The sequence below is a fragment of the Cucumis sativus genome, chromosome 2, assembly GCF_000004075.3.
Source record: "Cucumis sativus cultivar 9930 chromosome 2, Cucumber_9930_V3, whole genome shotgun sequence".
Taxonomy (NCBI): Eukaryota; Viridiplantae; Streptophyta; class Magnoliopsida; order Cucurbitales; family Cucurbitaceae; genus Cucumis; species Cucumis sativus.
The window spans coordinates 10,901,199-10,914,858 of NC_026656.2; the positions used below are offsets into that span (position 1 = coordinate 10,901,199).

Here is a 13,660-nt window from a genome sequence, read left to right on the forward strand (position 1 = left end):
TTTTTTTTTTAAAATTTTAAATTTTTATAAACACGATTGGGTAAAGCTAAAATTGCTACCCATTACACAGAGTAGAATACCCTTTCAACCAAAAAACCGAAGGATTTTCCTTTCTTTTTTTTTTCCCCCTCAATTAAACAAAAGCACATACATTTTCTCATATTTACTGTTATTTACTTTTACGGTTTTAACCCCCCCTTAATTATCTCCTTTTTTTTTTCTTTTTTCTTTTTTTACCTTTGTTTATGATATTTCATTTCCCAACAAAAAAAAAAAAAGATAAGAAAAATTTTTAAAAAGAAAAAAAAAACCCAAAACTTTTACGGATTCTCTTTCAGAATTGATGCCAATCCCGTAACGATCTTAGCTCCTCTATCGAGACTCTTCGGTTTGATCGCCGGAGGTTGCCAGGCCGTCACTGTCACCGCCGCCTTCTTGCCGCCATACAATCCTTCCTGCGGAGGTGGCGATGAAGCGATTGAATTACTCTCACTTGATGTGATCATCGTCGCTTCGTCTCCGAATATCAATTCCAATTCTCCGCAGTCCGTCTCTGTCGGCGACTCTTCGTTGTTCTCGTTTTCATTCATGTTCATCATTTCGTTCTCCTTCACCGATGGATTTGGAGGCTTGGATCTGATGTGAGGTGAAAGCCATTTAGCTCTCATGTATTCAGCTTTCCTCCATGGCGGAAAGTGCATCCCCTTCTTCTTCAAGCTCTGTCTCGCAGCCTCTGATACGATTGAAGCGATTTGACCTAAACGATCCGTTTTTCCGACGAAGATATTCGGGACTAATTGAAGAATCGTCTTGTACATTCCGGTGGAACGAGCGATCTCAAACTCCGATCTGAAATCTATGTCTATCACCAATCTCTCGTCCTCCACCATCACATCGATGTATTCATATTCTCCTACACACAGAATTTCTAATTTCAATTCGAATCTAATGGAAGGGTGTTTCATTGTTTGAATGTTTGTTTTTAGAAGATCACAATGGAGTACCTGCAGGATGTGAAGGGGATTTCTCCCATTTCGATTTACAGATTGAAGCATCGTAGCCGATAGATGAAAGGCCATCTGTGACAACTTTTCTCAAATCGTCTTTCCTTTTGTGAATTTTGTTGTTCTTCTCAACAATCTTTGCGGTGTCGGCTAAGAGATTTCTCTCAGCTACGCTAGCACAAAGTATCAGACTCTGATTCCAAAAGAATTGAATCAATTTCAGTTTCACAAGCTGAGAAAATTGAACTTTCAGAAAAAATTTGAAGCGGCATTTACCTTGAGTAAGTCGTAAACATCGGCACCAGATGATCCGATTGCTACAGTTTCACCAAAACCACCGCCGAAGTCATCGGACTCGTCATCAGAACTGTCATTATTGTTACCGTTGAAGCAATTGCAGCGGTTGCGACCATTCTTCACAGCAGTGGCCACTGACAATTGCTTCTCGTTACTCTCCTCAATAAAACTCTGCACCATTTTAGCCAAACAAATGGAGCTCGGCTCAAACTCAGAGAGTCCATCTTTATTGATGATGAACTGTGCAGCTTCCCCAGGCGCGATTGGCTTTTCCGCAGTTGAATTCTTAAGAACATTCGGAAACGGTCGATCAAAGAGCTTCCTCAAACGCGATTTCAGTACTGGTTTGCCAGGATCAGCACGAATGGCAACTCTTCCAGTTGGAGGATCGATATCAATAGGTTGAATCTTCATCTGAAGATGAAACAAGGTACAAACAGGTTCTTAGGACAAGAATGGTTAAAAGAGAAAGTAAATGGGGAGTTTTAAGCTTAATCTGAACTCTATAACCCTCAGGCTCTCTGTTTGATGCAGTAATTAGTAATTACGCACCCTCGTCATCTCTGCTCCATTCTGATAATCAATTAATAAACATCGATTCATAATTAATTACACAGGTTCAGAGTGAATAAAATCGAAGCAGATGATCCCAAACTCGATGCTTCTAGTTTTCCTCTTATACATTCATACTCCATTCAGAAATCAAGGGGAAGAAAAGGAAAGATTACACAAAATCGATGGACAATCAGAGAAATTAAAACCAAGAAATCAATGCCTGCAGCAGTTTCATCAAAATTCATTCCTCTCTACCAACCACTCTCTTCTCATATTCAAAATTACAGACAAAAAAAAAAAAAAAACCCTAAGAAGTAAGAATATACCAAATATTTTCACATAGAGAATGCTAGAAATGGATACCTTTCCCCGAATTTCCATGGAATTGACGCGGATAACTTCGTGACTAAGCGAACAAGAAATTTGGATTTGGGATCAGAGCTTTTCGTGAAATACATGACGGCGATGATCTGAGATACGAAGAGTGAGTGGTGATTTGGAAGAATCGGTGGCCGGAATATTCATTTCACCGGCCCGATTTTGGTCGCCGGCGAAGAAGAAGAAGAAGAAGAAGACGAAGAAGAAGGGGAAGAAGAGGAAGGGGAAGAAGAAGAAGATGATGATGATGATGATGAAGAAGAAAAGGACGAGAAAGAAGAAGAAGATAGAGAAAATTGCAGGGATTTGTGTGGTTGTCGAGTGTGGAGTGGGCAAAATTGGGGATGGATTTCTTTATAGAAAATGAAGGATTGCTGAGTAGGAGGGTCGGGACACGTAATTAACTTACATGGAATATAATAATTTAGAAATATGATAATGTGGATTAGTGACGTGGAGGGGGTTGAAGATATTATCCCGAGAGAAGCAACGTGGCGGGTTATAATTGAAGGTGAGTCAATTATTTAGTGAAGTTACATAAACGGGCATATGGTTTTTGTGTGGACTGTTGGAAGACCCTACCCCGTATTGTACCCCGGGAATCTCGAAAACCCATCAAAATCCAGCGTGGCAAAATAGTAAATCTCTCGAAAAGTCCAAACAAAGTTTTGGGGATGCGTATTATTAATGTGCAGTCACTCGGACGACGGTGTTTGGGTACGTTGATGTAGGACATGTACTTCCTCTATTCCTCACTACCTTCCTCTATAACTTGCTTTACAAATAAAAGAAACCCAATTTTCACTACTCCATTTTGTTTATTTTACACTTTTTAGTAACAATAGATATGTCTTCGGGACCTTTATCTAACCCGGATGCAAAAAAATGCATTCGCTTTGTTTCTTTTATTTTTTTATTTTTTAAAATTATAATGCTTTTATGTTAAATACTATATTTCAATTTCAAGTGAGAGATAAGATGATGAATATGTTTGTTTGTTCCAATTTTAAATTTAGATTATACATATAGAGAGGCCAATACCAAAATAGAAGCAACAAGGAGACTATTGTGATTTCTTGAGTAAGGATCTTATTGACAAAATATTATACTAAAATTCAAGAATGAGAAGAACATCACACAAGGAAATATCCTCCATTACTTTAATATCTCTAACATGCTGAACATGCATGTATTCTATTTTTGTCTTGCAAGATGATAGTCATGTTTTGTGTAGTTCTAAACATTTTAAACAAACAATGGTTATGACTGGTATGTGTTGATGCACCAGAATTTAAGGCTCAAACATATTGATGCTTAGAAGAAGTTCTTAAAAGGGCATTAAAACATGTACCTGCAACATGTGTCTGACTTCTATTTTTGGTTTCTCATCATATTGAGAGGAGGAGATAGGAGTTGTAGTGAGTGCGTCAACTAAGCAGCATTCTGATAAGTGATGTGGATTGCAAAGGTAGACTGATTCTGCTGGCCTGATTCAATTGTCTTCCCACTTCCACTTCTAGATGATGATGTTGATATAGGCTTGTAGATTTTCTATGAACGGAGGAATTGGTGTTTGCTAGTCTATGGCTATGAGGATATTCATGTAGCTTGTACCATTTGTCAACCACATGTCCTTTGTAACCACAATTCGAGCAAATTTGTGTATCTTTCTTCTTGGATCGATCAACACTCTAACGTTTGTTTTCAGGATTGGTCATTAAAGTTACTGCCTCAATAGATGGTGTAGTTTTGATAGCCCTTTGCCTTTCTTCTTGTATAATCAAAGAAAATACCTTCTTTATTATAGGTAGTTGATCGATAAGAAGTATTTGAACACATATTTGAGAGAAAGATTCATTTCGATAAAAAATCATTATGAATTAAGTATTGAGAAATTCAAGCATTTTCTTCATACCTCCACAAGTACATTCATCTGTAGGTCGATATTCGAGTAACTGTTGCTAGGTTGTAGTGATTTCTCCAGAGTAAGCTTCAACCAAAGACTACCTGGGAAGTTGTGACTAGATCTTTTCTCAACCGATATATATGAGGGTCATGGACTGTTGGTACCTCTGCTTCAGTTCATCCCAAAGGTTTTTAACTCGTACACCAAAATGGCTGCAATTTCTTTAGAAACCAAGTTGATGATCCCAGAAGTGATTACATTGTTATTGCATTGCTAAGCTGAAAGAAGACTTCCTTCTTTTGTTGGTTTCTTGATGGTTCCATTTATTAACCTTAGCTTGTTCTTGACTAAAGTGCAAGAAAAATAGCTGTACTCCAGGATGAATAATTGGTCAATTCAGCGAGGAGCAAAGTAACAAGATTTGCAGTAGGAATCATCAAATGGTATATTAGATAAGGATTCATTTGTGCTTCAAAATCAATTGATGTAGAATGTGAAGTTACGAGAATTGAAGTCATGTTTTTTGTGTTGACCATAATGGTAATCGATTAATCAACGCGAGGATTCATTGGAAGGAATGACTGCAAAAAGAAAAACAAAGATGAAGATAGAGATATGGGATCTAAGATAAATAATGAAAAATCCTTGGAAAACATGCTAAAAGCGCGAAAAAAATCAATAATAATTTGCAAAAAATTAACACTTTGATACCATTTTATAAGTGTTGAATTAGAAGACTAGTTTCATAAATGAGAGTTATTCTACTTATAAATCAACAATAATCTTCATGTAAATACAAATAAGGGAGCTATAACTTTAGCCTTTGAGCCTAACACTAAATGCCAAACTAACTTATAACTAAGAGTTTATAATTATAACAAATAACCAATCTAACAAAGCTTAGGAGTTATTTTGCAACTTAATTTAATAGTAATGTAGTTATGTTGATTGATAAATGATAATGGACTGCAATCACACATGTAATTGAATTATTACTTCTAATCGTGTTTATCTAAAACTTTGAATTTTGGTCAGATTTACTATTATCGTTAACGATAACTCAAGTCATGACGGTAACCGTAACAATAAAGGTGTCAAAAATCACCGTTTAAGTGTAGAGTTTAATTTTTGTTTAGCAATTTTTTAAAAAAAAATTCAAATATCTATTAAATTTAAGTTTGGGGGTTAATTTGTGTGATTTAACTTATTTATTAAATTGAGACCAAAAATTGTTAATTCATGATATAATTTTAATGAGTTAAAAGATGGGTCCAATGTAATTGAATGGATGAAATGTTCATTTAATAGCATTCATGTTTATTTGTTTCAATGTCTAAGACATAGATAGGATTTCAATATAAATATAGTTAGGTGGTAACACATCAATTATTATTTTAAAATTCCATGATTTGATATCTTTGTATAATGATTAAATTTAAAAGAAAAAATATACAGTTGGAGAAAAGTACAATTTTCTTTTAAAAATAAAAAAATTAGTATTGAATCGTAGTTACGGTTCTTAATGTTTAAAGACACTTTTAAGTAACATTATTTGACATTTTATTTTAGTTTTTTTCTTTAAATATTACTTTCCTTTATTGATTTGATGTGTTCAACGCTTACATACGTTTTGATAACTATTTAGTTTTTTTTTTAAATTAACTCTATAAACGTTATTTTTACTTCTAAATTCCCTCATTTTTTATATCTACTATTGACCATTGGATTTAAAAATCCAAGCAAAATTGTGAAAATAATAAAAGTATATTAACTTTTTTATTTTATTTTTAAAATTTAACTAATTAAGAATTCGACCATATTTGTACTTAAGAAAAAGATGAAATTATTGTAAAAAAAATGGAAAGAACAAGTTTAATTTAAAAAAACAAAAGAACAAAAAAATTTAAATCGGAGATGGTTTAGAAATATTTTTGGACAAAAATTAGTTGCTATACTTATATACAAAATATGGAAACAACAAATAATAAATGAGTATTTTCAAATATAAGAAACTATTTACAAAATCTATGGAATCATATTCTAATTAAGTTTTTTAGCTACATTTTTTGTAAATAATTCGATTTTTTTTTAAAACATGAAAATTTTCAGGTTTTTCAAAAATAATAAAAAAATACAAACTATTTACATTGTAATAAAATAATCAATAAAAAACAAAAACCTTTTGTATTTGATTTTGCTATAAAGTGTATATAATTTGTCCATCTTATCATTTTTACGTCTCCTTACAAATGACGTGAAACAATTAAACATTTTAAAAGTTACGAGTTATTTGATTTTTCTCTTTTCTTTTTTTTTTTTTGGAAAAATTATGATGAAAAAGAATACTAGAATGCAATCAAACGGAGACATAATGAAGGGGGTTTCCATTTAAGGAGACATAAAATCTGCTTTTTTTTCCCAAATATAGTTAATTATTCTTTTTGTTTAGATAAAGAGATATTAAAACCCATTAGTATATTATTATATTTCAACTACTCGTTGATTTTAATGAAGAAAGTAACAAATGTGTTATGTTGAAAATAATCATTATGATTCTTAAGGTTAAGTTTTCTTTATAAAATTTTTATTTGGTAACGAAAGAATGAATAAGCCCAAACAGAATTTTATATGAATGTTATGAGAATTTTAAACAATGATATGATATAATATGATATCAAACAAATGTTGTAAATAAATAAAGAAAAGACTTTTATATGAATGTTGGTTGAAAAATATTCAGAGTATGAATCCAAAATAACATTTTCTATCTTTTATCTTAAATTATAAATTCGATTTGTAGAAAAATTAAAATATACACATTAAAATTAAAAAATTGATATTTTATAAAGATTTTATTATAGTATAGTTTTTTTTCTTTAAGGAGAGTGGTATGCTAGTTGCATTATTGTTACTCATTTCTATTATTTATTTTTATCTAATAGATTGACGGATTTCGTCATTCAAATCTATGCCAAATGCTAAACCAAATCACACACCAAACACTAGTCTTAGTGGTAAATTCGATTCAAACTCGAGGATCACGATAGTAATTAATTTCTTTAAGTGAAAATGTTTCCGATTGAGGTAACCAAAGGGGAGGGGGGTTTTGGACTATTTTAAAGTACAACAAATTTAAAATGCAAGACAAAAGTGAATTGTAAGATTCAATTTCAAAGGAATCTAGCTGGGGTCTAACAAAAGAGAGTTTCCTATTCTATATACTGGAAGATATGCTTTTATTATTACTAAATTCTATGTTGCTTTCATCTAACCAATATAATTCAAATGGAAAAGCCAACTTAATTTCGTCCTAAGCAACTAATTGATATCAATTAAACCAATGAGAAGCATGCTAAATCCAAATACTATCAATTAAGTTAAGATCAAGAGCTTGTTAGGGAGAATATAGTTAGTAATCAAGCACCTAACTAAATATTCATGCAAATTAAATGCCTATAGAAGCAAACTTAACCTATTGCTCCAATAAATCAATAATCAAGCAATCCCTAAGTGTCCGAAAACAAGATATATATAAATCAAGTACAACAAAATTGAATTAACAACAAAGAAAATCTTGTTCAAAAGCCACAAATACATTGAAATATGTGATAAATCCTAAACAACCCAAGCTAGAAAATAGTACCTTAGTTATGATACATCATCAAAAATGTCAAAAATACCATGATAAAGTCTTTAATCGAATAGATCAAAAGAGTAAGAAAATTTTATGTGAAGAATGTCTAAAAATATGTGTCCAAATGTGTGTACTGAGAACTGATAGTTAGAGATTATATAAAATTAATATTAAAGCGTTGTGGTGCAAGGACGTGACATCGTACGTATGCATCCACGTCCTCTTTGTATGAAGTTTGTAGAATCACGATACTATAGGGCAACGCCGCAATGTTATGCATTATCCTTGAAAAGTTATCTATTCTCTTCGAAAGATTGACTCATTTATTTGTAGTTTGTTTTTCATTTAAGTAAAAGAAAATGTCATTTTGTGAATTTTTTAAATGGATAATGTGTAAACTAAATATTATGATTAGATGTATGGCAGACACGTTTCATTAATAGAAGTTTACTTTTTTTTTTCTCTCTCTATTCTTGTTTTGTTTTATTTTCGTGAAAGATAAAATTACTAAAAATATTTATAAAATATAACAATATCTTAAGTATCGATAGAAATGGATAAACTTTTATCGTTTTCTATTGATATCATTAATACACTTATAAAAGTTTATTGTTGTCCATTAGTAATAACATCTAATATGTTGCTCTGTTTTTTAAAAATGTTTTAGTTTATTTAGTTATATTTGAAAATGTCTCTTTTCTCTTCTATTAGTAGGATTATGAGAGAGTAAATGTTTAATTTTAATTGACTTTGAATTGGTTTTAAAAGAAGCAAGTGAAAATAGTTATAAATGGCTAATAAATTGATTTAAATTTATTGGTTTGGGCAAGCTTAATATTTAAATTTGTGTTTTGGGTAAGAAGTAAGATATTATAGTCTTAAATTATTCTAGTTTGATTATAATAGTTTGTGTTTGTGTAAATTATTTTGATTTGGGTTATAATAGTTGGGCTTAAGCCTCTCAACTTTATCGTCTTTATATATTTATGTATAAAGAAAACTATTTAGTGCTTAATATTTATAGATAGCTTAGTGGTTATTGTGTTTGTTAACTCATCTTTCAACGTGTGTAATTTAAATTCTAGATTTTTAATTTATTTCCAAATTACTACTTGAAGCCACATGTCAATAATTTTTTTTAGATCCACCACTAGGTTATAATAATATCTGTTTGAAGCGTACACTATTTTAGTTTACATAGTTTGTTAAGAATATAGTAAATAATAGGAAATGATGAACGTCAAATAGTAAAAATTGTAGCAAATTGTATATTTAAAATAAAACTCCACTAAAAAAATGTACTAAGAAGTAAGAACCATATAGAAACCAAATTCTAATATCATTGTTTTCTCCTTCGACTTCGAGATGGATAATATAAATATTAAGTTGGGTGAGATATACTCATTTATCTGTATTCTGCTTACTTAAAAATATAACAGTGATCTTAGGTTACATTTTTTTCTTCCTACATTTTGGAGAAATAATTTTAAATAACAAAACTGTTTAAAATATTTTCAAATATTGAAAATTTTTATTTTCTATGAGTGATAAACCAAAGTAAATCTAAATAAACATTCGCCAGTGTCTATCACTAAAGTCATAGACGCCTATCTAAGCTTATCCCAATATTTTATAGATAGAAAGTAATAACTCATTATCCTATAAATCATTTTGTTATATTTAAAAATCATCCCTACGTTTTATGTGCACTTTCATTATATATAAACACTAAATGACATGATAATTTTAGTTCAATTATTTATTCTGATGTGAAGCTATATTTTCAAATTACAATGCTAGTTGAATTATACTCATTTTAACAAACTATACTAACTTAATTCTAGCCAATATATATGTATAATTCAGTCGACATAAACAACAAAATACATCATCTCTAATCCAACTTTTTTCAAGAAAAAATTACAAGTGATGATTTGATGTTAAAATGAAGTAAAGTAGAAAATAAAGGAATAATAAGAACACTTGAAAGCTCATTCATTATATATATAAAAAAATTAATCAAAATACATTTACTTTTTATATTTGTGATTTCAATCCATTGTTTTCAACAACATTATAATTTTAGTTCTTAGTATGTAGAATGCGGTTCAAATAATTGTATAAAAAAGGTTATTTTACTCCTTCAAAATTTAGGCATAAAAAGTAAAAAAAAAAAAAAAAAAGAAGAAGAAAAAGTGACTTAAGCATTCATTGTATTGTCTCAAATTATTCTATATTCTTTTGATGATTAAAAAGCAAAAGTGATTAACAAAATCATTATGAATGATAAAATAAGAAATTCCCCACGAATACCTTTGTTGCATCTTTTTCTTTTAAACGTTTTTTAGCTTTGAAGAGGAAAAGATTATCAATTAGTGAGCCCTTTAAATCATACTTACATGAATTTATTGATTAAATCATTAAGCACACGACCTTCTTATTTTTGCTAACAATCAATTTTCTTTATATGTATAAATATATTAATTATTAATTTTTTTACTTTGTTTTAAAGTGGTTGAATATTCATCAATTTGTAGTAGATTAATAATTTATGCAATAATTATGGATGAATTAATTCACCATTAAGTATATAAAAATTTCAAGTTTGATGTAAAAAAATAAAAAGGAATTTTTGGGCCCTCCTTCCAAAAATATTTTGTATTTGTTTTGGACACATGGGTAAAAGTATCAAAAAGGACATCCACTTTCTTTTCTCAATGGCCTCCTTTAATTGATGATTTGTGTATTTTCAAGGATTTTATTTTAAAACTCTCTATATAGTTTATTAAGTTCATTTTAAAAAGTATATATATACAATTTAAAACTTAAACTAAGTTTGTGCTATTGAGCTCCAAATTTTCCATACGTATTTAATTAATATTTATAATCAAAACTAACATAGAATGTGTTTGAAAATCAACTAACATTCAAACACTAATATCCACTTCAATTTTTAATCATAACATTGAATATACATATTTAAAAATTTACCATTTGAAATACTTTCTCTTATACATATTTTGGTATCAATCTAATTCAACATATCTACTTAATCTTATGCAAAGATGATATTTTTCAATAGCAATTTAGGAGCGAATCAAATTTCTTTATGATCTTTAACTAGTTCCAGAAAGTTTTGTGAAAAAAATCTTAACAACATTTTAGTAAACAATGTCTTTAAATGTGAATTGTTTGTATGTGTTTACTAAAAAATGTTTGGTGTTGATTGTGTGATTATCTATTTGTATCTTGATGATATACCAATCTTTGATACAAACATAAATGTTAGTAATGCTATAAAGTTATTTAGGTTCTCACATTTTAAAATGAAACATTTATGTGAGACTAAAGTGATGCACTTAACTAGTATTATTGAAAATGTTTTGGTTTATGTCAATCACACGTTCAATACTATCAAAGATATTTGATAGTTTATTGATGTTCTTGTAAGAACACCATAGATGCTAGTATGAGTCTTAAGGAAAATAAATAAGATAGTGTTTCTCAACTTGAATATGCAAAGATTATAGGAAAAGTATTATGTTTTTTATAAACTATACAAGGTTTGATGATATATATTGCATATATGTTGTGATAAGATTGAGTATATATATACATAATCTTGATAAAGATTATTTTGTTGTTCTTTGTCATTTATTAAGAAATCTTAAAGATGTAATAGATTACGATTTGCATCTCAATAATTTTCTACCATATCAAGGAGTTCGTGCATGCAAACCGGTCAACATAGAATGACATAGTAAATTTTACTAGTGGATATGTGTTATTAATGAGAGATGTACTATTGTATGGGGACATTAATATATGAATGACTTAAAGGCCTAATGGGAGATGACCATTGTGGGGAGCTTCTATACTTATCTTTATTTTAGATGTACCATTGTGGATATGTATATTCAAGCTTTGTTGCTTCTATACCGCTGCCGCATATCGCCTGAAACATGGAGCTTGAAAAATGGTTGAATGAGAGAATTAGCTTATTGAAGTATGTACGAGGTCTGAGAGGAATTTAGCAGATTCTTTATTTAATGATCAACAAGTATGAGACTTAAAGATTTTATGGTTCATAGCCCTTTAATTTATTTGAGTGGTTTGTTTTTGACAAACTTGATGATGTTGGTCCTAATATGGACAAGATGTGAAGTCTTCATAGCTCAGTTTTTAGTGGTCTATTGTGATAAACCTGATGAAACATAAACTTGAATGGGAAGGTGTGGCCGCATTCTATGAAAAAGTCTAAGGATTTTTTTTCCTAAAGCTTTCACGTTGACTCGATGTTCTATATGTGCATGGTCTTAAATAGCACAATTTTGAGTGGTCTATTGTAATAAACTTTATTGCAGAATCAATGGAAATTTAAGAAGTAAAACATGTTGTGTGGTCTCAACCGTAGTTATCAAAAGTTCAAATGATTAACTTAATTTCTTTAATTAGATTGTTACTCCACCTCACTGCATCAATTCAAATCGAAAAAAATTAGATTTTTAAGTTTATACTTCTTTTTTCGCTAAGAGAAAATGCTTTATTACTATTTTATCTAAAATGCATGTGATAGTCATTTATGTGAGATTATTGAGAATGATTATCATTATAATGATTTATAATTAATATTTCAATTGAAAATATGATAATAATAATTATTTTGATAGTTATAAATATTATAACCATTTTATGGTTAAAATGATGTATTTTAGGAGGATTTTTAAAAATAGTAAAATATATTAAAATATTTAGATAAAATTTTGAGTTCTATCAATGATAGAAACTGATAGACTTCTACCACTGTCTGTCAATGTTACTGATAGAAGAATATCAATGTCTATCAATATTTATTATTGATAGAATTTGAAATTTTGTTGTAAGATGTAAATATTTTGTCAAATTTAGATTCTATTTACTTTAATATACTAATGATTTTAGATATAAACTAATTGGAAAAGTAATTATAAATGATTATAGGGATGGTCATTTCAAATAAAATAAAAGAAAAGAAAACCTTGAAATTCAAGACTTTGGCCAATGAAAAAAAGGGCTAAAAGTAGAGGCCAAAGATGGGGCTTTAGAATATACATAATGGAAAGGAAAAAGTGTCGTTTTCCATCCACAATGCAAGTTTTGTTTGATCAAAGGGATTTTCATCCACAATTTTTCTTGGGGTAGATGAGAGGTCATATCTTATCTTTTGTCACATTCATAGTAATGAGGGTGTAATATTTTCTTTAAATAATCTATAAATTCATCTCTAGAGCTTAGTATATAATAAATGTGGTAATTTAATTTTGTTGGTGTAGGCTGTACTATTTTCTATCTTTTATCCTAAACTCCATTCCACTGTAAATTTTATTTATTTATTTTTCATTTTACTCTCTACTCCGTAATGATTAACCATAGTTACACCTATCTCTAAATAACCATTTATCCTATGATAATAAAATAATAATTTAATTTAAATGATTATTTTATCAAAAAAAAAGTTTTAATTCAGAAACTAGTAGACTACATAAAATGAAGTTACGTGTAATCAAGTATTTTTCATATTGTGACATTTAAAATTTATCATACTTTTTAAATAAGTTTGCAAATGAGACTTTTAAATTTTAACCTATATTATAAGATGGCAAAATTAAACTCGGTTGAAAATTTGTTAACATAAAAACGGTCGTAGATTGATCTAGTAGTAAATAAATGACATTGATTTTGTTGGTAATAATTGTTTTTGGGCTTTTGGCATTTGGTTTAATTTGGCATTTATTTTGTTTCAAATTATCCAAAGTAAAAAACAGAAGAAAAGGGACTAAAAACTTACCCTAACAACCAAACTCATGGGGATTCCAAACTAATCCACCTATATATCATAATAATAAT

The 13,660-nt window shown here is 29.4% G+C and overlaps 1 protein-coding gene across 1 annotated transcript; it reads right to left on the reverse strand.

Annotated features, from left to right (window-relative positions):
- Positions 1-2,578, reverse strand: LOC101219203. Its single transcript, XM_004150521.3, has 4 exons — positions 2,220-2,578; positions 1,281-1,715; positions 1,005-1,197; positions 1-913 (listed from the first exon to the last, which is right to left on the reverse strand). The coding sequence occupies exons 1-4, from the start codon at positions 2,235-2,237 to the stop codon at positions 321-323; spliced, it is 1,239 nt and encodes a 412-aa protein (XP_004150569.1). The 5' UTR covers positions 2,238-2,578; the 3' UTR covers positions 1-320.
- Positions 2,579-13,660: the final 11,082 nt, after the last annotated feature.

Excerpts from the sequence above, each read along its gene's own strand:
- LOC101219203 (XM_004150521.3), bottom strand. Across the intron at positions 1,198-1,280 it reads ATGTTTACGACTTACTCAAG|AGTCTGATACTTTGTGCTAG; the intron begins GTAAATGCCGCT and ends TTTTGGAATCAG. Across the intron at positions 914-1,004 it reads ATCCCCTTCACATCCTGCAG|GAGAATATGAATACATCGAT; the intron begins GTACTCCATTGT and ends TTCTGTGTGTAG.